We start from the raw sequence: 24,757 nt of genomic DNA, 5'->3' as shown, positions 1-24,757 counted from the left end.
CCTGCTTGTGTCTTGCAGTACACCTCTGCACTGACGTATGACGGCGTGATGGTGATGGCCGAGGCCTTCAGGACGCTGCGCAGTCGAAAGGTGGACCTGTCCCGACGGGGGAACGCCGGGGACTGCCTGGCGAACCCCGCCGCCCCCTGGAACCAGGGCAAAGAAATGGAGCGCACCCTGAAACAGGCGAGAGCAACACACCAGTGGACCCGGAGTTCATTTAGTCACCACCATGAACTGCTCCCATTTGGTCGCCTTCTAACCATAAAACTTCTGTTTTAATTGGATTTAATGTGACAAGCGGCACATAAATGTAAAGTGGAAGGAAAATAAAACATGACTCTCAACATTTTTCACAGAAAAACATCTGATGAAAAGTGATACCTGGTTTGAAAATGTACCTTTTGGTTGACATGCCTGGACACATTGTTCAAACGGCGATGCAAAGAGATAAACTACAACTGAATAAATTAATCGTAATCTAAAAAAATTTGTTTATTTCAGGAAATCAGTGGATTGGATTATGATGGAGACGGATTCATTCTTTGTCTTTATTTCTGTTTAGCTGCATGATGGCTGACATGATGATCTAGATTCACTGAAGATGTAAACAATACAAAACTGTAACATAAAGTCACAGATTTGGACAGAAATCGACCCAATTTCATCTTTCTACTTTAAAGGTTTCAAACTTTTCCATATTTTAAGTGACAGAGAACTGAAGGAGTAATGAAGTGACAAATGTTTTACTTTTTAAAGTGAAGACTCTGAAACGAAGAAATGGCCTAGAAGGTCCTACTCAAAGTTCAGACCTAAATCTAGCTGGGAACCTGTTGATTATTGACAGGAAATGTCCTGTTGTATCTGCAGAGATTTGCAGCTTCAAAAGGTCTCTGTGTGGAGCGTTAAGGAAAATCAGGAGTCGTTTTCCTTCAGCTTCACATTTATTTACTGCTTTTTTTGTTCTGTCACATAAAATCCCGATAAGAAGAGCCGTCTGTGGGCCAGCTCTGTGGATGTGGCTCAGATAAATTGGTGCAGGTCTCGTTGGTTGGTTCCCCTCTGCATGACGCCACTCTGTCTGTCTGTGCGCAGGTCCAGCTGCAGGGACTAACAGGTAATGTTGAGTTTAACGAGTTTGGGCAGAGGATCAACTACTCCATGGACGTGTTTGAGCTGAAGAACAACGGACCCAGAAGGGTAAGACTTGAAGACGAGCAGCAGGTCTCAGACTTAATTTGGGGCTTTTAGTGATTTTCTTTCAGTAGTTTTTTTTTCCCAGAGTGGAAGGATTACAGGATAACAACTGTGATGAGTTTTAAAACAACACGACAGTGGATTTTAATTAATTGGCATTGATAAGTGATGCTGAAGGTTCTGGAGTATCTCCAAATATCTTATAAAAATATATAGCTACTAAATCTTTCTCATCTGAATGTTTTAGCCGACAATGTCCCGTTATTTGTCTGACTCAGATCTCTTAGCATATTCCTGCTGGAGTCCTGTGAAAATTTCCCATACTTTCTGCAGCTGGATTATGCATAACAATTTATCAAATAATTTTTCTACAACTTTACAAGTTTTAATTCCTTCCTGTCTTTTCAGGTAATAGTGACCTGGAACATTAAATCCGGACACTTTCTGACTAACACTGTGTAAACAACATAATTAATCTTCAGCATTGACTGTTGTCAGGGTACAAGCTGCTCAGAGAATATTAATGGGAATGTAGAGTAATATTTTAGTCATTATGAGTACGCTGAGTGGATGACAGAAAATTGAAAATAAACCTCCAGTTGCTCCATTTTGTAAAAATAACATTTAAAAAGCTTCATTAAAAGCTCCAAATTAATGACATTCATTTAAATGATGAGTTGATGTACACTTCTGACCTGAACTGTGGATAAAATGTGTTTCCATTATATAACAATAAGCACCTTCACAGGATGGGCTCAATGCGTGAGCAGCATGTAACCGCCTCATTGAACAGGATTAGTTCTGGTTCTGATTCTGGTCCTGTTTCACTGTCAGTGGTTCTGTTGCACAGAATCTGGAATAATGGAGAAAGAGAAACACCACAGATCTCCACAACTTCAAATCATCCTCTACATCATTGGAGGTTGGACACACATGGCCGTTCTGGGTCCAGATTCGTTCCCAGCTTTCCCAGAATGCATTGCTGTAAACCGTTTAAAATCTACTGACGTCCAGTGTGTTTTCTGACCGGAGTCAGCTGTAAAACTGAAAGCATGAATGAAACATCTGTCCCAAAGAATCACTTCCTGAAGTGCAAACCGCACAGGTAGGAGTTTAATAACAGGTTTACACCTGTGGAGGCGCTATAAGCTCATGTTGTGTCATTGATGGATGGCGGGTATCGACATGGTTGAAGTTAGCGCTTTAGCATTAGCTTCCCCAAATACTGTGTTGGTGTAACAGTTTATTGTCAGTGGAACAGTTTATGGTTAGCGTTTTACTGTTAGCATATCTAATGTTGTAGCTAGCAGTGCCCACCTGTTCGTTAAACCAACTCTGCTGTTTTAATAGCAAGCCTGAATGACGGCAGAGGCTTGTTGATGTGCCAAATGCTATAGCGTGTGTGTACATATATAGTATATTGTATGTATTTTTGACCCTGTTTTGATAAAAAGACAGGCTGAGCAGCAGCTTTGATGGGTTTTCCCTTGTTTTCTTGTGCCTTCGTCTAAACATGCCCAAGTCGTCTCACCTGCTCACAGCTTTTGCAGCATCAGCTGCTTAACAGACGGGTGTGTGTAAAGAGTAGCTCTGCTTCTCCACTGCCTGTAAATCAGAATAGTATCAGAGATGTGTTCAGGCTGCTGTGATAGATGAAGTGGTTTGGGGCTGGTAGGATTTAATGCGTGTTGCATCATTTTCTGTTATCATAAGTGAGGTGTAAAAAAACAGCCTTGGGCAGCATCTCCGCCTCTAGTCTGAGAGGATGGATGTGTGTGGAAGAAATGGAGGCGAAGGCGGGAGCGGCTGAGAGAGTGATGGGGAGAGGATGAAGTGAAACAGAAGGCAATCAAGGTATGCTGGTGGAGGAGAGGAGTTTCCATCAGTCAGAAGCTGCTTTGGCCGGCTCCAGGATGCGTGGGTGTTGGTGTGTGTTTGTGTTAGGTCAGAGCCTCGCCCCCACACTCTGCATGTCCTTCAATCATCCTGAGGCCGAGTGCCGCCGGCCCTGACCCGCCGCCTCCACTCTGTCTGAATTATGGCTGTTTACAGCGCCTGTCACAGCCTCTGCATCCTCTATGATCTGTATATCAGTCTGACACAATATTGCTTCTCACATTCCGGCTTTTTACCATAAATTCCTGCTACGCTCCCTGCTCACGATGTGCTGATGCTCTGACCGAAGCACATCCTGTATGTCACTTCCTGGCAGTCGCTTTGACCCCAGATGACCTCTGGAAGGAGATTCTTACAGACGAAGAGAGCTCTTCAAAGATTAGTCATTAAGTTGCTGCTTAAGCGGCATCACAGGATGGAAGCTGCTGCAGGACGCAGCATCTGGAGAACAAAAAGAAGATTTTACCAGAGAGTAACATGAAAGTCTAGTTAGAGTGAGTTTAAGCCAATGGAAAACAATAAATCTCAAATGTCAGTTTCACGTAGTGATGGTACCATTGCTACAGATGTGCTGCTAAATGGCAAAATGTTTTAATAATACCTAAAAACTAAAAGGCTGGATTAACAAAGAAGGAATCCGGGGACTAGTGGTTCATTAAATGAAATGGTCAGTCAGAAACAAATAATTACTCATGCTAACTGCTATATGTTAGTTGCTGATGCTAAATGCTAATAAGACCTTATACCATATTTATCTAAACTGCTAACAATGTGGTAAAATCCTATTTATTCAATTTTATGCTAGAATAAAATGTTTTCATCACACCATTTCTAGGCATTAATTAGCTAATCATGAGCTAATGGTGATTAGCTCAATACTGTGAGATGTTAATGCTAATTATTAAAATAAATTTGAGGACCTCTGGTTATTCCAGGCTTAGTATTCGGGTAATTGAAAATCTTTCGTACATATTGCACCTATTCATGGATTGTTTTGTAGAGCATTTCTAAAATGCATCTCTGGAATCTGAAATAGGCTATCTATATGCTATGCTAGCTGACATGCTATTGGCTGGAGTTTCCAAAGCAGCCAATCAAGGAGAACCATTTATTTTCCTAGCGATATTTTCCAACATGTGTGTAAATGCACTTTGAGCTGTATTAAAATAGGTCATTATAAGTGCTTTTATGCAGATTCTGGTATTTTCATTTAAAATTATGGATTTATAAAATATTTTGACAGAAACTAGACAGGGTCAGAAGGTTGGGAATTGAACCCCAGATTTTCCTCCATAATTATGTTTACCAGCCAATGATGGAGCGCTAATGCTAATGTGGTAGCATGTGATAAATGGCCACATGTATGAGGATGATGATGGTCTTCTAAAAATGAGTGAGAACTGAAATAAAATCAGTTTCTTAACTTCTCTTGACAATTTTATTACATTTTGTTTAATCACTGAGGACAACTTAATGATTAATTTACAAGTATTGACTTATTTTTCTATATCTTAATTTATTTTTAATGTACTATAAGCTTATCAGAACCCAGTAATTATTATTTTTACATAAAATTTCAAACACATGAACACAGCCGGTATAATCAGGGACTGCAGTCATGTTTCCAGGGTTCAGCTAAATGCTTCATCTGACATCAGTTGTCCTGTGAAAACCAAATCTGAGGTGTTCAGTCTGACATTCATGGCATTGGTTTTATAAAACTAATTAAATCATGGATGTTTTTTAGTTGAGATCAAATTATTTGGCTTATGCATCAGACTGTTTAACTCATAAAGCTGCTAAATAAAGCTTCATGTTTTGTTTGTACTGAGACTCTTTGCTCTGTCACCCAGAACAATTCCAGTAAACTCCTGTGATTCTCCATCAGTAATATTAATAATTAATCCCCCAGTTAGAGTTCAGCATACGAACTGGGTGTTCTGGTTCTGATGCTTTGTTCTTCTTGCAGATTGGCTACTGGAACGGTGACGACAAACTGGTTCTGGAGGAGGAAACCCAGCAGCTTTCCAACGACACCACAGGCATGGACAACCGAACCGTTATCGTGACGACCATCATGGTAAGCTAGCACGCTGCACTCACTGCACTTTTTCTCTTTTCTCCAAAATTTGCTTCTTTTGAAGGTTTATATAAATTATTATTTCTGTGTCACGCCCTGATTGCAGCTTTTTAACTATAATCTGGCTGTAGCGATTCGTCAGCTTTATTAAATTGTTTTACTGTTTAGCGCACCTTGCTCCAGCTGAATGATTATTTGTGTTGTGCAATGCTCTTACTTCAACCAATGATTTGATGACAAATGCTAAGCGCTATTAGCGCTAAGCGCTGGAAAGAGACAGCTAACTGAAAACCGGAGTTGGAGTTTGACATTTGCGCGACCACGATGCTAAAACGCCTCAGCAGGAAACATTAGAGTTTAGATCGGCTCTAAAAAATCAGATTAATTAACTCTGGACACCTGAAGTAAACCCGACATTTTATTTTAAACCTCTATCAGTTTTAAGCACTCCCAAACATGATTTGCTCTCTTTAGACTTAGTAATGTAACGTTTCCTGTTTTTAGCTTTTGCTTAAAATCTTCCAGATCTACTTTGTCGCTTGCTGATAAAGAATAGCAGTGATGTGCAAAACATTTCATTAAAAATATATTTAAAAATCTTCAAGCTTTTCATTTTTAGCAGTTAAAGTGAAATGTTTTATTTCTCAACTATTTTTGCACCTTGACAGTTCAGCTTCCTCCCTCTATTCAGCCCATTTGAACAAACTGGTCCCCAGTTGGACAGGAAGGGACATGAAAGGCCTTAGTGGTGGTGATGGACGCAGTGTCCTGAGCCCAAACGAGCCCAGAAGAACCAGAGCAGAGGAGAGACAGCGGCCATGTTAATGGATCCCTGTTCAGAAACACTCAGAGCTGTAATGGAGTCCCAGGAGAGGGAGGGGGGATGCATATGGAGGGAGAAGCTGGCTTTGTTGTTTTTCAGAGGATGGAGGACGTCTCTTCAGTCCCAACGTCTCTTCACAGACACGCTCTGTGTGTGTGTGTGCATGTGTGTGTGTTTTTGGTCCTTTAGGTGTAAAACCTCATGTTTTTCTCCCAGACTGATGGATCCTGGTCTGTAAAGTAGCAGAACTGCTGTTTGCTCTAAATCTGTCACTTTGTCAGACTACCTGCTCTTACTTACAGTATATTACACACTCTGAGGACTCCCTGTAAGCCCTAAAACAGCTTAGAAAGACTAATGCTCCCATAATCACACCAATTCAGATCCATCACCTTCCTATGTAGCATGATTTTACTCTTTCTCTGTGGCGGCTTCCTTTCAGCGCCGCTTCTGATGTCGGATCAGCGTGTTTGTCGGTCGTGTTTGGAACAGACTTTGTGAAATATCCTGATGTTTCCTGTTTGTCTTCTGAAAGCTTAAACTAAAAGGAAACGTGATTATTTTATGATAGAGAAGAAATAATTACTTTGACATGATCATTTACTGTAACAGTTAAAATATGAAAGTGATCAAAATCATTTGGTCATTTTTGTTTACTTTTGTCATTGCAGAAATTACAGTTAATAGAAAATGTAATGGTGTAAATAACAGGTACATTTCACTGTACCTGTTAGGGTTAGGGTTAGTTTCCTCTCGTTAAACTAAGACTTTTAGTTTAACGAGAGGAAAACGAGATGAGTTCAGTTGATCACTCAGAAGAAATGAAAGCTTTGCTAAAACAAAGCTCTAGTTTTTAGTGGTACGATGTTTAATAGTTGGTCCCTCTGAGAGCAGAACCTGTTTGCAGTGAGGATGATCCCTGAGCCTCTGCAGCTCAACGCCTGCAGCAGCAGCAGCAAACCAGAGCCCAATAAACCGTTCAACAGCTTCATGACATAAAAACTGGAATAATGCATGAAGAGGCTGCTGGGTGAGTCAGCACTGTCTCTGTGTCGCCGGGTCGTTTGGACCGCCGGCCGTCGATCTGGTGCTGATTAGCACTCTTGACCAAACAGACCGTTTGTCCCGAACACAAACCCAAACACCGAACACGGACCCAAACAAGCCGGCGTGGCGCTGAGCAAACAGGTTCTGTTTTGTTACGTGTTGGGGTGTTGGTTTGGAACTGGATCATGAAGCAGGCCGGGTCGTGTGTTTGTTCTGGACGGCCCGTGTCTGGAGCCTCATTAGGCGGCTGCGCAGCATTGATTATTGACCAGGCTGTCAGCCATGTTGGCCTTTAAAGTGAAGACTGTGGAGGATCCCTCTCTCCTCCTGTGCCAGAAACACGGACCGTTCTGTCAGAACCACGCTTCCAGAAACGACCAGAACTCCGATCCATCCAGAACCCGTTGAAACTAACTGATGTAGTTTTATCTGCTTCAACGTATTTTATTGGGATTTTATATGACGGACCAGTTTAATGTGAAGGATGGTTTCTTACAAAACATAATTGTTTTCATTAAAGATTAAAGACGTCGGAAAGTCACTGACATCTGTCAGAGTGGAGAGGATTACAGGTCTTAAAATGTCTGAAATTCATTTTAAAAACTAAGTTTGCCTTTAATATCTGAATCAGATCTTCAGTTCTGTCTCTTAGTGCTTTTGTTGTTGTCGGGTTGGAAACTTTCCACGTTTTCAGGATCAGAAAATGTAATTTCATATGAAGAGCTCACAGTGTAAAGGCATTAAGTATTCATAAGTGAACATTTGAGGAAATAAAATCAACATACAGTAGAAGATTATGTATCCGTCCACTTTATTTTCTTCATGTTGAAATCTAAAAACAGAAATAAAATGACGGTTCATTAATCATGAGAACAAATATCTTTAATAGACATTTATCTAAAATTATAAGCAGACTTTTTTCATGTAACATTTAATTTATCTGGCGGTAAGTAAAAGTCTCAAACGGCTGAGCTGAAGCCTGGAGCCGGTTCTTATCGCTGTTCTGTGCTGTACCATCATTAGGTTCAGGTAATGATTATAAACACTCTAATCTCAGTAATCACCTTCGGAAAGCAGCAGAAGGAGTTCTTCTGACCACTTCCTGCTGGACTCTGACCCGGCTTCGGTTCTGTTCTCCCTCACTTTGTGAACAAACGTTGGAAACGTGAGCAGAGAAAAGCGTTGAGTCTCTGAGGAGACGCAGCAGTGGTCCCGATAAGACCCGGTCCGTGGTTCTGGTTCTCTCCTGCAGCTCAGATGTTAGGAACTGAATGTTTTGGGTTTGGCAGATCAGCTCCAGGAACAAACTGCCTTCATGAAGAGTTGCAGTAAAGCAGCGGGGAGATTTTGCAGTCACACCTGTAATGTGTCTCTAAATTAACCCCAGCATGAATCCTCCCGCCTCAGGAAGTAGACTGAGCCGCTCAGTAATTACATGGTTGGCGGTTCGACCCGGCGCTCCGTCTGTCGCTGGAGTGACCTTCAGAGGAACTCCGAAACCCAAAAGGTTCCCAATCGGCAGGAACGCTGCTGGTGAACTGTCGAATAGGAACCAATGAACCTCAGTCTGTTTCACTGGGATTTAATGCGACGGACCAACATGAAGCATGATGCCAAAACAGCCCAAAGAAAATTCAGGAATTCACCGGTCTCTCCCTCTGACGGGTCTCCAGTCCAAACTGAGTTCACCTGATTCAAACCGAACCCGAGTCTAAAGCCACGTTCACAAAACCCACTTTTTCACAACATTCTGGACGAACCGGTTTTGATCTTTTACCACAAAAAATCCGATCTGTTCCACTTCCGTACCTGGAGCTAAATCATATCCTATCACATTTATCCGTCATGAATAAAATGACGGATAAAATGACATTATTTATACAGATAATAACAGGTATCATTGGTAACAATATGAATAATGTGACTTTATTGATATTACTCTAAATAAAGTTATAATACCAGAATAAAGTCGTCATTTTAGGAGGAAGTAATTTTCTGAAAATAAGAGTAATGTTGAGCATCTTGTTAAGTTACACTTTACTGGTTTTGCAAATAAGGAAATATTCATCTTTTAACACATCAGATTATCAGTAGCTTGACATTTGACTGACATTTTTTTCAAACTATTGAGTCCATTTAGAAACTCCAGATTTGTTGAGCCAGCCAGATCTTACTGACTCTATTGAAGCTTTTTTCTCATTAAAATGACATTTTGCTTGTAACTTTCTGACTTATTTTCTGGTAGCGTTGCATCTTTATTCATCTAATGACTTTATTCTTGTCATTGAAAGAAAAAGATCTTAGCCTGACGCTAGTACTCCGTCATATAAAACTGATCTAATTAAAATTAAATTTTCTCGTTTTAATGAGTTTTGCGTTTTGTAATGACATACTGCTGCTGAATTTTCTTTCTACTTCTGGCAGCTAAAGGCTTCCATACAGAAAAGACTGTTTCTCTGTTTCACCAGTCGAATAAATGAAAACACAGCACACCAGCCTTTGTTGTGTTTGGCGCTCTGGTTTCACTGGTTTCACTGGTCTCATAGGAGGGTCCCTACGTCATGCTGAAGAAGAACTGGGAGTCGTTCGAGGGCAACGACCAGTACGAGGGTTACTGTGTGGACCTGGCCTCCGAGATCGCCAAACACATCGGCATCAAGTACAAGATCGCCATCGTCCCAGACGGGAAGTACGGCGCCAGGGACCCAGAGACCAAGATCTGGAACGGCATGGTCGGGGAGCTGGTGTACGGGGTAGGTGGCGCTATGGTCACTGGTTCTGTCCAGAGGTTAGCTAGTTGGTTGGTTGGATGGATGTATGGTTTATCCTACAGTCCCAGGTTTTATCGTTGCTCATCTGTTTGCAGCCATTTTGACATGTAAACGTTGAGTTGGGGGCGTGGCTTCCAGCAGCTTATTTGCATAAAAGTGTCAGAGCTCTAAAACAGGAGCTCAGAACTGAGGAGGTGAAATCTGATTTTGAGCAAAAAGTGTAATAATCATGTTTTGTTGAACTACTTCGGTTGTTTAACAGAAAGCATCGTTTGCCCCTATTAAACAGAGCGGGAAACCCCTGATGGCTGGAGTTGTTGCCACGGGTGACACGACCAGCATGACCAGTTTTCATCTTTGGATTATATTTGTCCAAACATACTTTAACATATTTAAAGTATGTTTGGTGATCTGAAATACTGAAAAGTGAGAACAGCCCCCCCCTGCAGGTGATTGTGGTGAATATATTGAATATTTTAGCATTAAAGCAGAAAATGGCAGAAGGTTAATGGTGGAAATGTGAGTTAGAACGGCTCTGTGTTTACTGGGAACATCCAGGGAAATTATTAACACTTTTCCATTTCTTCCCTGGAGAAGCTCTTCAACCCGGCGAGTTTTTAAAACACTAAACGCTGCCAGGCTGTCGTCTTAGCGCATTCTGCTGAGGATGTAAGAACTTAAATCTCTGCCGTTTTCTTTCCTGCGGCTCTGTTTCCCAACGAGTTGGACGGCCGTAATGAAAGTTAAAATGCTGTGAGAGCGTAAGCCCCGCGCCGCCATGGCTGCCGAGCCGTTCGCTGTAATCTGGTTTGTGGATTTTTTGCGAGCTGCTGAGCGTTTCTCCACAGCTGCAGAGCAAAGAGGTGACACACTGTCCTGCGCTCTAAGCATATTTCTCTGATTATTTTATCCTTCCTGCTGATTCTCAAAGTCGCAGCTAAGCCTAGGACTATTTTAAAGACTATTTTTGCTTTTTATTTCCTAACTCCCACTGACTTATCTGACAGCGTATTAAGACCACTGTCGATAGAAAAAAAAATATCAGAAATTTTGAGATTGATCTCAGAAATTTTCTAGACAAAACAAGAACATTTCTTGGCTTGAAAAATAAAAGAAATGCTATAAAAACTTTTAAATTAATTCAGAAATTTTCTAGGAAAAAACGTAAAAGTTTTTGAGCTTGAAAGGACGGAAATATATTAGAAAAAGTCACAAATTTTGTGATTAATCTTAATTAATTTGTCTTTGAAAAATTGGAAATTTCTGAGTTTGAAAAGTTACTTTAAAGTCAGAAAACTTGATTTTAACCTCAGAAATCATTTAGAAAAATAAAGTTGGAAAATTTTAAGAGTGGAATTTGAGTTTTTTTCTTCCATTTTATGTCTTTATTTTTTCTTTAATATTTCTGAGATTATTCTCAAATTTGAGGGGTTTTTTTTGTAGCAATTTTTCAACTTTTCAAGGTCAAAAATGACCTTGTTTTCTCAATTCAATTCAGAAATACTTTATTAATCCAAAAGGGAAATGAAATGTTGCTGTAACTCCATCATTCTTCAAAGATTTATTATAGATAATGAAAAAAAAAATAGATAAAAAATTTCTGAGATCATTCTTAAATTTTCTCAGTATTTTGGCAGATATTCTCTGTTTTTTTTTTCTACCACTGCCCTTATATTTATTTGCAGTTTCAACCTAATCCTGGCCTAATCTCGACCTAATCCTGACCTAATCCTGGCCTAATCTCGACCTAATTTCGACCTAATCCTGACTTAATCTTGACCTAATCCTCTTCCTCTTGCTCCCACAGAAAGCGGAAATTGCTGTGGCCCCTTTGACTATCACGTTGGTCCGGGAGGAGGTGATTGACTTCTCCAAACCGTTCATGTCGCTCGGCATCTCGATCATGATAAAGAAGCCGCAGAAGTCCAAACCGGGCGTGTTCTCCTTCCTGGACCCGCTGGCCTACGAGATCTGGATGTGCATTGTGTTCGCCTACATCGGCGTGAGCGTGGTGCTCTTCCTGGTCAGCCGCTTCAGCCCGTACGAATGGCACACCGAGGAGCCCGAGGAGGGCACCGACGGTCCGCCAAGCGACCAGCCCCCCAATGAGTTTGGCATCTTCAACTCTCTCTGGTTCTCCCTGGGCGCCTTCATGCAGCAGGGCTGTGACATCTCCCCCAGGTGAGTTTGCTCTTCCACCAAACTATAACCCAAGAAGAGCGAGAGTCGTCAAGCGTTTGCCACAAACTCTGCTCAGACGTGACCTCAGGCCAATTGAATTCACAGATTGACATCATGTCAGGCTAACTGCTGCTCATAGCGAAGCTGCTAACTGGAGACAAGCTAACAGCTAAACATAATGAAGATAATTGCTAGTTATAGTGAAGATAACTGCTAACTGGAACCAATTTAGTAGCTACTTGTGATTAGCATAACTGCTAACTGGAGATGGGCTACTTGTAATGAAGCTAACTGTAAACAAGCTAAAAGCAACTAGTTTTGAAGGTAACTGCTAATCATAGTGAAGCTAACTGCTAACTTGAGACAATTTAGTCGCTACTTGAGATGAACTTCATCCCTCAGGGTTTGCATGACCTCCAGTTTGACATCATGTCAGGCTGCATTATGTTGATCATACAGATAACTTAGCGCTCACTCTGTGCTCAAATCCCTGGCCTGTCAATCCAATTAAATCCTTCATCAAAATTTCAAACATGTCTGATTGACACAAGTAACAGCTGAGTGAATCTTAACACCCTGCTGTGATGAGCAGCAGTTTGTGGCAGCGAAGAAGAAGAAGAAGAACTGACGACAAACTAAATACTACTCACAGTGAAGCTAACTGCTAACTGTAGATACGCCAACAGCTGCTTGTAATAAATTTAATTGCTAATCTCATGACACTAACTGCTAACCAAAGCTACATGTGATGAAGCTAACTGTAGACAAGCTAACACTTGTAACAAAGGTGATTCACAGTGATGTTAACTGCTAACTGTAGACAAGCTAACAGCTACTTGTACTGAAGGTAATTATTATTTAAAGTGAAGCTACTTGGAATGAAGGTAATTTTTAGTCACAGTATAGCTAACTGCTAACTGTAGCTATTAGACAAGCTAATAGCTGCTTGTAATAAATTTAATTGCTAATCTAGTGACACTTACTGCTAACCAAATCTACTCGTGATGAAGCTAACTGTAGAGAAGCTAAAAGCTACTTGTGATGAAGCTCAGACCTCATCCCCTCAGGGTGTACATGACCTCCAGGCCAATTAAATTCACAGTTTGACATCATGTCAGGCTGCATTATCTGGATCATACAGATAACTTAGTGCTCAAATCCCTGGCCCGTCAATCCAATTAAATCCTTCATCAATATTTCAAGCATGTCTGATTGACACAAATAGGAGCTGAGTGAATGCTAACACCCTGCTGTGACGAGCAGCAGTTTGTGGCAGCAAAGTAGAAGAAGAAAAATCTGTGTTGTGTTTTAAATCCTTAAGGTTACCAGCAGTGTGTCTTTGTTAGATTGTAGACGTCTTGAGATGAATCCTTAATGTAGGTCAGAGATTATTATAACTGCAGCATAAAGCTGATAAGTTAACATGAGAATGTGAAGAACAGTTTGACATTTTCAGGAATACCTAGGGAACATGATAAATCTATTCACAATTCAGTATAGGGACATACTGTCTGTCTAAACAGCTGAAATATACAGTAAAACTGTGAAATCAAAACAAAGATGGCCGAAATTGGCCGCGGCTCAATCTGCTTGCAGCACTCAGAGAAATGTCAGTCTGAAGAATCTGAAAACTTCTAATGGGAGCAAAAATAAAAGTGAATGTGAGTAGCAATATGACCAGATACTCACATTGCTGCTCAGCTAGCTTCACTGAGTAGCATGTGGAGACAGCTGTTAGCTTATCTCCAGTTAGACAAGCTCCAGCTAGCTTGTTGATGCTAATTTGGGATTACGCTCCACAACATAATGGCGCGCTGTCAGCTGTTTTAGTTGCTCGCATAAGGAAATGCTACAGATTTGCAGTTTAAAATTGCCTCACATAGTATTTTCTTAAACTGTGAAGGTTTTAAATTTCAAACACTTACAGTGTAGGTTTTAGCTTTAGTCTCCCAGGTGAAATGCTGATTGTTTCTCCAAACAGAGATAAGTCTTGCTGCTGTCTGTTGATGGTAGGGTACTGATTATTTATACTTACCCAACATATCTCCAGTTTAAATGGGTAAAACTCAAAAAGAAAGAGGAACTGTATGTCTGAAATGATTACAGCTGCAAGTGATGTGAGATAAGGAGACGAGGAAAATGAGAGACGAATCAATGTGATGTTAAAGAATGAGTACTGAAATGTTTTCTGCAGCGCTGTTACATCAGATGATGCTTCCCAGAAATGCTGAACTCGTTCTCCTGTTTGAGAAGAGAGTTTTAAGTTGGTAAGGGAGTTTGCTTGTAGCTCAAAGTAAAACTTGCTTGTTCTGTGTTGCATTTTGCTGCAGCTCGTTATCGAACGTCCCGTGTTGCTCTGACTGATTCTGCTGGTTTTGGTTCGGACCGTCTCTGTACTTGTTGTTCCCTGCATGTCTGCAACTTCTCTTCTATTGTTTGAAGGCAAAGAACCCTTGGGATCGGCAGACTGGTTCCCAGTAAACATGGTGGAGGATCTGGCTTGTGCTTGTTGTTGTGCGGTAGAAGTCGCCTGTTGTTGTGACATCAGGCTTCCTGTCTGCGACGCGGCGAAGTCTTCAGACGGTTATAAAGCCTCTAATTCCCCACGGTTTCTCATTTGCTGCAAAGCCATCTCAGTGTGAATGGCTTTGTCAGGCTTAAACTTCCTGCTGCTGGTGCGCTCGGGTTATTTTAGGAGCGTCTGCTCTATCAGCGCCGTCCTGTGCTGCTGCTTCTCTAATGGCTGCTGTTGTCGAGCAATAGCGTAACGCTGGCAGATGAAATCAGCCCGTGTCAGCCGCGCCCACACAGGAGGAGACAACGTGGAGGATCCGGAGGTGCGTTAAAACCGTAGCTCACGTAAGCAGCCCGTACTCCAGCGGGTCGGCGTGTGTGATTAGGAGAACACCTGCTGTGCACATCCACCTGCCTCCATCCCACCTCCGCCCTCCGCCTGCCTTCCTGCAGATAACAGCCTTAAAGCTCAACAATGCTTTTCATCCTCTGCTCTGTTGGCGCATTCCTGCCATCACTGCTAATCTCATGACGGCCCCGTCCATCAACAGGAGCGCTCCCTCGCTTCTAGTTCACCCTGAAACCAGAAGGGACGAGGTCAGAGGTCAAAAACAATCACAAAACAAGTTACAGCTGCTGAGAGATTTTACCAAAACCTTCAAATGCACCCAGAAACATCTGTGAGAAGGTTTATGTGTTTTACATACATATAGTGTGTTTTACTGAAGAGCTTAAAATGTTGGAGGAAAATCCAGTTTCCAAGCTTGGAAACCCCCACTCTGCTCCTTCAGACTAGCCAGCAGCAATTAGCAAACGCCCTGTGGAGCTGCTATAGGAGCTACTGCTCAGTGCTGGTCCTGATTTTAGATTTTCCTCTCCTCACTGTAAACGGGACAAGTCGTTCCTGAAGGTGGAGTTTCATAAAGAGCCAGAGCTTTTAAAGAACAGCTAAAAGAAATGCATTTGGCTTGTTGAGGTTCTGATTAATTGGAGACAGATTTGTGTAAAATCGATGGACGGTGTAAAGAAATGAGCATCAGTGAGGGGGTGAATACATTCCCTCAGCTCTGTGTGGACCGGTCTGTGGTTCTGTCCCTCCAGGAACATTAATATCTCCTTCCTAATCTAGATCTTTAACTAATTTCTCCCTCTCTGACAGGAAGGGCGAACAGAGCTGGAAATAGTCTTCCTCTCCTTTAAATGCGGGTTACTGCCCCCCTCCGCTCCCTCCGGGCGGCCGCAATAATTAATTCAGTGATTAATATCCCGGTCTCCAATGGTTACGGGAGAAGAAGGGAGCTCAGATGAAACGGTGACACCAAAGTCCTTTTAATTGACTACAAATCCCAGCTGAATAGAGGTGAAGTTTTCCCTCCTGCGGCAGCATCAGGAGCTTCTCGCTGCTCCAGGTGGTTTCCTCCAGCTGACCGACCATCTTTCTGCTGAGTCATGCCGCTGCTCGTTTGCTCCTGATTAGTGCCGATTAGCTCAGATTGTGAAGGCAACGTTCCTGACGGCTGCAGATAGTCGCAGGCCAGAAGAAGAGAGGCGGAAGACTTTGAAGCTGCTCTATCTGTTCACGCCGCGCCATCAGTGCAATGCCAATTAGCTTTTGTTATCCACCGCCACAGCGCTGCTCTGCCGCATGGCTTATTGCTCATGTCAGCAGCCCCTCTCTGCACTCGCAGCGCATATTCTGGGCTGCTCTGGAGGCTCGCACTGGGCCTGGTTCACCGCTGGCCTGGAGCTTCAAAGACGAGCTCCAATTTAGAGCTTCTGCTTTGATATTCGGGTCCCAGTGCTAACGATGCTCTGGCTATGAAAAACAAATATGTATGGCTGATGTTTAGGTGCAAATATATTCTGGTTTTACTTAAAAAAATCTACACATTCCTGTTAAAATGTATGTTTTCTAAGAATGCATTCACACCAGCCATGTTTAGTCTGCTTTAACTCCAGTCCGTTTGTCAAAAAAGTCCGGTTCGGTTCTGAATCTAACTCTGGTCGTCTAAGCCTCAGTCTGGGTTCGGTTGAAGTGAACTCTGGTTCGGTTTGAATGCATATATGAATGCCAAGCAGACCAGAGACTGCTCCAAAAGGAACGCAGGGTATTCTGGGTAAATACAACCAAAACAAACATGCTAGCCTAGTGCTAACCTAGCATTAGCGTGTGAAATGGATCGTGGAGAAATCCTCCAACCGCTAAACTCTGACGCCTCCATTTCTGTTTCCATTTGGTGAAGAAGGAAGTATGCTCAGTGTCTTCAGAGGTTTCTGTGTCGTTTCCTTAGGTGGTTCTTGGTGCAGCGCCCCTACAGGTGAGGAGTGGAACAAGTTGTTCAAAGGGTTTGGTTTGACTCAGACCAGTGAGAAAGAACCACAGCAGCTGGAGATGGGACAAATGGTGAAGTTCTGGTCCCACTAGAACCTAATCTACTGGATCATCAGGGGGAAACACCTTTAGACTGTATTACAGAGGCCAACAGATTCAAATGCATGAATGAAACTCCAAAACACACAAACACAAAAACATAAATGCTACAGAAAACCACTGCAACCACAAGACAGAGAAGCAAAAGAAAATCAAAAAATGCAAAAGTAAAAGCAGGTATGAAACGCTGCAAACTGGAAGTCCTCCAGACCACTAGGAGGCATCGAACACCAAATAATCTGGGAGCAGGCGCTCAGGAAAGACATTGGAGGAAGTCTTTCATGTCTTTGTCAAATACACAGTCTTTTGGAATATTAGCAACATATTCATCTATATAATATTACCAGCTAAGAGGCGGTAATTATAATTTTCTCCTCAGTCTGTGAATAAAGTCCAGATTTTTTTGCAATTGTATTCCATTTTTTTATCTGAAAAGTTAGCCGTTTATTCCTAAATCCAGAAGTTTAAAGTAATAAAGGTGCAACGGATCAGTAATCTGTGTTTTGTAGCGACAGATTTTATTAAATAAAAACTATAGACCCTTTAGGTTGTTGTGCTAACCAGTCACTGATAATAAAGCAGATTATGGCGTATTAATGATCCTGAGGGGATCTTTCATCCTGATTATGATCTCTGAAGTTCCTCCGTCTGATTTTCCCATCATATGATTCGTTTTTACGGCTGCAGATGGAAAGAAGAAAAGCATTTCATTTGCCGTATAATCTATATGCTGATTGTTCCAGCAGGGCTTTGAAGCTGGGATGTTTGCTCTCAGAAAGCACAGCGACGTGTGGAAATATTCACACACATCACTCAAATCCAGATGAAACATCAACAACTTTAATGTTTCAAAATTCAGAACATCAATTACTCCTGACCCCTGTGTTCACCGCACTGCCAGAAAATGTGTCAGAATCTCACTGAAAATGCGAAAACTTCCTATTTTATTAGTTAAAACCACAAATATACCTTAATAAGAATGAGTAGGCTCAGTGGAAACCAGGCTAGCGCTAATGCAGAAGCTTAATATCCATGATTTCCCTGGATCCAGCTAATAGCATGTCAGCTAGTTTGCCATGTCAGATTCCCAAACTGCATTTTCCTTAAAATATAATTTTAGTGTAGAAAAAATTTCAAAACTTTTTCCATATTAAGGGAGCGTGTATAAACTTATCAATACTCCTGCTCCTGATATTTTTACTTAATTTTACATTTATGACATGTATAATCCATGAATATTACAACTAGTTAACGTATGAATATAGTATATATTTAATTTTATCTACAGTAGAGGAACAATCATTATTTTTTTAAATTTCACCAAAAATAAAACGAGCATCAATAACAGAAACATCAACAAAAATATAGTTATTTATTATATCCAGCAGTAATTATATGATTATACGATCATTTGAACAGTTTTATGTTTAATTTTTAAACTCAGTTTATAATTAGTTTAACAGTTTTCTGACTCAGGAATCCCTGAGTCAGAAAACTCAGACATTTCACAACCAGCTTGTGAAATGTCTGACAAACCTTTTAGTACAAAAAATTGAAAGTATTATGTCAATTTTTTTCTGCTCCTTTTAAATAGTTTAAAGCAGATCTAATGCGCAAAATTCACATTTTGTACATTTTTAAACTTTATTGAGTCGTTGTTCACCTGACCAGCAGGGGGCGGCAGCAGACATCACAATTTTTCTGAGGTTTATTGATTATGGTTGTTCTTCTTTGATTGGGGTTTATTATTAATCACCAACAGTCATAATTTAGCACCAGGGCCATTAATAAAGTTAAAAAAAATTAACAATATTTTGTCCTATTTAGCTCTGGAATTCATTTTTCAAAGTCATACTTTCATCAAAGTCGACATTTAGCTCTGCACTAGAAATATCTGTGAAATCTGGAATTTGGCCGTTTAAAATGTGGAGGAACCGAGTATAAAGCGGCGCTTCTCTCCTATTTAATGAATACAAACGAGTTTAACTTCCACTAATGGTGGAAAACCACCAACTAATTGCTGAAAGTGTCTCTTTTTTTTGGCCAATATTGAGTTTTGTGTTCTCCCTGAGGCTCAGCGGGCTGCGGTGCAGCAACTCTGAAGCCAATTTCTGTTTAGTTTCCACTTTATTTCATCTCATACTCTCCTGTCTGGGTTTTCTTGTTTCCAGCGCTCAGGGAAAACTCGCCTCATACATCCTGACATTCAGGTTTCAGCTCAGCATCAGAGAGAGATGGAGCTTTCTTCTGCTTCCTCATGAAAACTGACTTTCATTCTGCACTGAAACCATATCTGGAAACCAGCTTGTGAAATGTCTGACAAACCTTTTAGTACAAAAAATTGAAAGTATTATGTCAATTTTTTCTGCTCCTTTTAAATAGTTCAAAGCAGATCTAATGCGCAAAATTCACATTTTGTACATTTTTAAACTTTATGCTTCTAATAACACTCCAGGCTTTTAAAAAATCTATATTTCTATGTTTTTGGTGTTTGGAAAATGAGCCGTTTCAAAAACCTCCAGAGTGTAACATCACAAATCAGCAGATGCTGCCCGTTACCTAGCAACCCTAGTGGAACGCCGCTCGTTACCTAGCAACTCAAGCTGAGCTCTAGCATGTTTGGTGAGCTGGTTTTACTGCTGTATGCGCTGTACAATGGCTGCTGGAAAAGAGACATGTTTTGTTGTTGACTTACCATCCTGAAATCACTTGCTACATTCTGGTTGGTTGTGCAGGAGGCTCCATTTCTCCTTTTCAAAGATGTGCGGTTGTATAGATGCTGCATCTGTTTGCAGCCATTCTTATGTGTGAAAGTAATCGTTGAGCCAGCAGCAACTCGTTTAGATTTAACTTGATTAAAAATTTGAGTAAATAGAGGAAAATGAATAAGTGGAGGACAGAAATCATTCCTAAAGAAGAGCAGATAAAATGCAAAGATCCCATTTTGTTTGCATCTTTGGTACTTTTCAAACAATCAGCTGAAAACAGGAAGAAACTGAATCTTTTGTGTTTCTGTTTAAAACCGTTAATAATGAGTTAGTGGACTCAAAAATAAGTGTTAAGCATCGAAAGTCCAAAGAAAATCCAACCAGTCTGAAAGGACTAAAGAGAGTTTGGCTGCTTGAAAGTAAAATTTTAAAAATGAGGGATGTATAAAGACTCATTTTTAAGGTATATCTATTGTCTAATTTCAAAATATTTCTTCAGCATTTTGTGAAGATTAATATCTGGAACCAACAAAGTTTCAGTGAAATGAAGAAGCAAAGCAGTGATGCAGCCTGGAAATAACTCGCTGAGGTTTCCTCCACCGACTGTTTACTTCAGGCGCATCGGGACGCAGCGGCGTGTCACTGCGGATCACAGTCAGAGCTACCAGCCAGCTAACATGCAGCAGTGCATCATGGGAAACACTCTGCTCCTCTGGTCCAGTTTGAATAAAGCAGCAGAGACAGAAAACATGACGACTCTCCTCTTTCTAATTAAGTCAGTTCAGTTTGTTTATGTCACCAATTCATCAAGCAATGAAGCCAATTCAGAGAAATCATCCCAGTTTAATCCAGATTACAGCAGAATAAAACCACATCCTGAGAGGCGACAGTGGAGAGGAACAACTGTCAGTGAACCAACTTCTTCTGCAGAGTGTAACTTTATAAAAATATATATATTTTTTACATATTTACCATGTTGTGACAGTTTATGAGGAATGATCTGTGAAAAATCAATCTCTGCCTCCTCCCTGTTCCAATTAGAAACAACCAATCAGAGCCAGGAGGCGGGGCTTAGTGCTGTCAATCACCCTCCATGTTGGCTGCTCACATCCTCCTCCTTGCTCTCTGCTACGCTGCAGCTAGCACAGCCTACAGTCAACGCTGAAGGTAGTTAGTATTGCTGCCAATGAAGTCGGACAAGGTGCTTTTCTGTAACTGTAAGTTGTTTCTCTATTAGCACATTTAGCAGTGCATACATGAGTTTGACAGCGATACGACCTGCCTCTTTACTTTGATTGGCTGTTTTATCAAATATTTTACCAAAAATTACATTCTGCAGCTTTAAAGTCTGAATCAGTTCATTAAGCCCAGATTGTAAGTATTGCCTTTCTCTGGCTGCATTTACATTCTAATGATTTTAACCTTATTTTTACCACAATGCACCCTGTCAGCACCGCCTCACTCTTTGTCGACATTTTCCTGCTAAACTGAGTGGAATCCCCAGAAACAGATGGAGCAGAGACTCATCGGTATTCAGGTTGGAGCTGAAACATCAATAAGTCCATTTCAAGGCTAAAGTTCCCAACATGTTCCACCGCAGCAGATCTTTAATGGGGAATGTTTTCCTGAACTGTGTGCTGTGAGCGCCCCCTGCTGCTTGTTCTCCTCCATGCAGCGTTCCTGCTTTGACGTTCTCCTCACTCGCTGCTCTGATCCGTCTGCCCCCCCAGAGGAGGAAGAGGAGCTGCAGTGCTTTTCCTGCGGTCAGAAACAGAATCGCCTCCATCAGTGGGAACATGGAGGGTTTGATGCCCTGCGGAGGGCTGAACACAGAGACACAGCTCCCCCTGGTGGTGGCTCAGCTGCCATGCTTCAGGTGTTACCATGGAGCAGAGAGGCTCTGATTCCCTGCGGTACAGTTAGCAAGAGCAGTAAAGCAGCTTGATGAATTTGACTGGCAGTCGATCAGAAAATGAGCTTCAGAATCAATTATTTTAATTTATATTTTATATTTGAAAACAAAACATTTTTGGGATTGATATTTTTTATTTTTTCCATATTTTTATTGTTCTTCCTCCTCGCTGAAACTCCTTCCTAGGCGACATGGGAACAGGTTTTCTTTGTGTTTGCTACATGATGAAACTCGCTCTGCTCCGTTTTGTGTTCAGTCACTGATAACAGACGTCAGTGTAAAACTATAAACAGTTGTACAGATCCTCAGTGAAGACATGTTTGTACATCCTGAACTCTTTGGAATTGAACCTGATTGAAAATCGATCTGTTAATTATCCCTCAGTATAAATATTATCGTATTATAGAGGCTTTATGCTTGTTTTTTTTTTTAATTATTATTATTTCTTCATTCTCGCTCCGTTCTGACTGATTCGTCTCTCTCCTGTCTTGCCCTCTGGTTTTCGTCTGCGGCGCCCCCTACAGATCGCTGTCTGGCCGGATCGTGGGCGGAGTCTGGTGGTTCTTCACCCTCATCATCATCTCGTCCTACACGGCCAACCTGGCGGCCTTCCTCACCGTGGAGCGGATGGTTTCGCCCATCGAGAGCGCCGAGGATCTGGCCAAGCAGACCGACATCGCCTACGGCACGCTGGACTCCGGCTCCACCAAGGAGTTCTTCAGGGTGAGTAGGGGTCAAAGGTCAACCCCAGGGAAGGTAGGAGAACACATCAAGTCTATTTTTTGCCAACTGATTTTCTGTTTTTTGCCTTTGAAAGTCTTTGTCTCTTTGCGACCCAGAAGGAAGGCAGACCAACACAAACACCAAGAAATGATACAGTATCTGAAAAGTGTGGCAGGCAGGTAGGCACAGAGAGAGCGCCACCTCTCTGCAGACAGCCTCTTCTGTGGATGGAAACGTTTTAATTTCCATTTATTGTTGTTTTAGCCATCTGACAGCCTTTGTAGTTATTTAGAGAAGAATCATTTGAATGTACAGTTCCTCACCGCGTCGGATAATCATGTCGCCTGCACCGTAAGGCAGGCGAGATGATGGAAGAGAGGCATCAACAAGCAGAGCATTTCTGCTAGCGTTTCAAACTTAAATAAATTAATAAGACAGAAGAGCCATGCCAAACAAGGTAGCTGTTAATGCTATTCAGTACGTGGGAGCGTGGCAAACACAGATGTTCACTTCCTCCACTGCTATTGCTAAAACTGCAGGCGGACTTCAGTTCTAAAACATCACAGAAAGTCAACGCCATAGTTTACGACTTTTCCTTCTGATCGCTGATTGGCTGGTCAAAAATCAACTTTAGGAATCCAAGTGAATGGGAGAAAAAATGAGATCAGAGATCCATTATCTCTTGTATGGGTCGATCCGGACAGCAGCGATTTTGTTCATGTATCTTTCTATCACACATTGGTCTGGAGTGTCCACATATTTTCTTTTAGTTGGTCCTGAAGCTCATGACTCTGTTCAGTCTGCCCGCCACTCGATAAAACCAAAACAAGTTCAAATGCTTGGACCGGCTGAATCTCTTCATTTTGGTTTGGTGCTTTTCCACATGTGCATACGTTCCAGTACAGTCTCCATGGCAACATCGGAACATTCCAAGTAGTTACAAAATGGAGGCCAAAAGACAATGGAGATTTTTATTTTATCAAATCAATAAAGGCAGTGAATACTTCTGCTTTGTGTTGGTCTGTTGGACCCCTGAGGGTAAATATTTCTGGAGGTGTGTGTGTGTGTGCGTGCGTGCGTGCGCGTGTGCGTGCGTGTTGGACCCCTAGGGGTAAATACTTCTGGAGGTGTGTTTCTCCTGAACCCTGCTGACTCCCCGCAGCGCTCCAAGATCGCCGTCTACGAGAAGATGTGGGGCTACATGAAGTCGGCCGAGCCCACGGTGTTCACCAAGACCACGGCGGAGGGCGTGGCGCGGGTCCGCAAGTCGAAGGGGAAGTACGCCTTCCTGCTGGAGTCCACCATGAACGAGTACACGGAGCAGAGGAAGCCCTGCGACACCATGAAAGTGGGCGGGAACCTGGACTCCAAGGGTTACGGCGTCGCTACGCCCAAGGGTTCACAGTTAAGGTGGGTGGAATAGTGTAACAATATGGCCGACGTGTTGTTATGGTATTCCACCTTCCCTGGCGTGCCGCCTTTCTGTGGTGGGGGGGTTGCTGCATGCATGATGATGCGGGAAGGGGGTTGGGCTTGTCTCTTGTTGTGTCTCTTCCAGGTGTGCAGTCCAGGTAAGTCTCTGTGGCTGAGCCGCATGAAGCTAAAGGATTTGTGTTTCTTCTGAGGAGCCGTGTGAAGGTCCAGCTCTGCCTTCATCAGACTCCACTGATCCAGGATGTGGACCTGTGTAAAAGTCTTAAACTGCCCAACATTACCTTCTTTATGGTTAGAGAAGCATCTGTTCACCAGGATACCTGGAGGTCCAGACGCTCTCTCTTGGACTTTTTCATCCAACTAATAATTTAGTTGGATGAATTTAGTTAAATCATCCATCCATCTGTCTGTCCATCCATCCAACTAGTCATCCAACGAATCGTCCATCCAACTTTTCATCCAGTCAGCAAATCATCAGTCTCTTAAATCATCCATCCCTCAGTCTTGTATATCTCTAGTTTCTTTCTGAGCTCCAGGCTGTAGTAAACTGCAGTAAGCTGTAGTAAACTGCAGTAAGCTATAGTAAACTGCAGTAAGCTATAGTAAACTGTAGTAAATTGCAGTAAGCTATAGTAAGCTGTAGTAAACTGCAGTAAGCTATAGTAAACTGCAGTAAGCTATAGTAAACTGCAGTAAGCTGTAGTAAACTGCAGTAAGCTGTAGTAAACTAGTAAGTTGTAGTAAACTGTAGTAAGCTATATTAAACTGTAGTAAACTGCAGTAAAATGTAGTAAACTGCAGTAAAATGTAGTAGACTGCAGTAAAATGTAGTAAACTGCAGTAAGCTGTAGTAAGCTGCATTAAGCTATAGTAAGCTGTAGGAAACTGCAGTAAGCTATAGGAAACTGCAGTAAGCTATAGTAAGCTGTAGTAAACTAGTAAGCTGTAGTAAACTGCAGTAAGCTGTAGTAAGCTGTAGTAAACTAGTAAGCTGTAGTAAGCTGTAGTAAACTGCAGTAAGCTATAGTAAGCTGTAGTAA

The 24,757-nt window shown here is 41.8% G+C and overlaps 1 protein-coding gene across 3 annotated transcripts in view; it reads left to right on the top strand.

Moving 5' to 3' along the window:
- Positions 1 to 24,757, top strand: part of LOC106936764 (glutamate receptor 4-like) — a 50,816-nt gene that overhangs the window by 6,138 nt on the left and 19,921 nt on the right. For all 3 annotated transcript variants that reach the window (XM_015017962.1, XM_015017960.1, XM_015017963.1), the window contains exons 4-10: positions 19 to 186; positions 1,096 to 1,200; positions 5,063 to 5,173; positions 9,590 to 9,796; positions 11,622 to 11,995; positions 22,085 to 22,283; positions 23,446 to 23,693. In XM_015017962.1, coding sequence (XP_014873448.1) covers positions 19 to 186; positions 1,096 to 1,200; positions 5,063 to 5,173; positions 9,590 to 9,796; positions 11,622 to 11,995; positions 22,085 to 22,283; positions 23,446 to 23,693 — 1,412 coding nt within the window. The remainder of the gene's footprint in view (positions 1 to 18; positions 187 to 1,095; positions 1,201 to 5,062; positions 5,174 to 9,589; positions 9,797 to 11,621; positions 11,996 to 22,084; positions 22,284 to 23,445; positions 23,694 to 24,757) is intronic.

Source organism: Poecilia latipinna, unplaced genomic scaffold (assembly GCF_001443285.1).
Source record: "Poecilia latipinna isolate Pla-1442-1.1 unplaced genomic scaffold, P_latipinna-1.0 Scaffold2212, whole genome shotgun sequence".
NCBI classification, from domain to species: Eukaryota; Metazoa; Chordata; class Actinopteri; order Cyprinodontiformes; family Poeciliidae; genus Poecilia; species Poecilia latipinna.
This window is presented reverse-complemented; position numbering and strand designations above follow the sequence as displayed.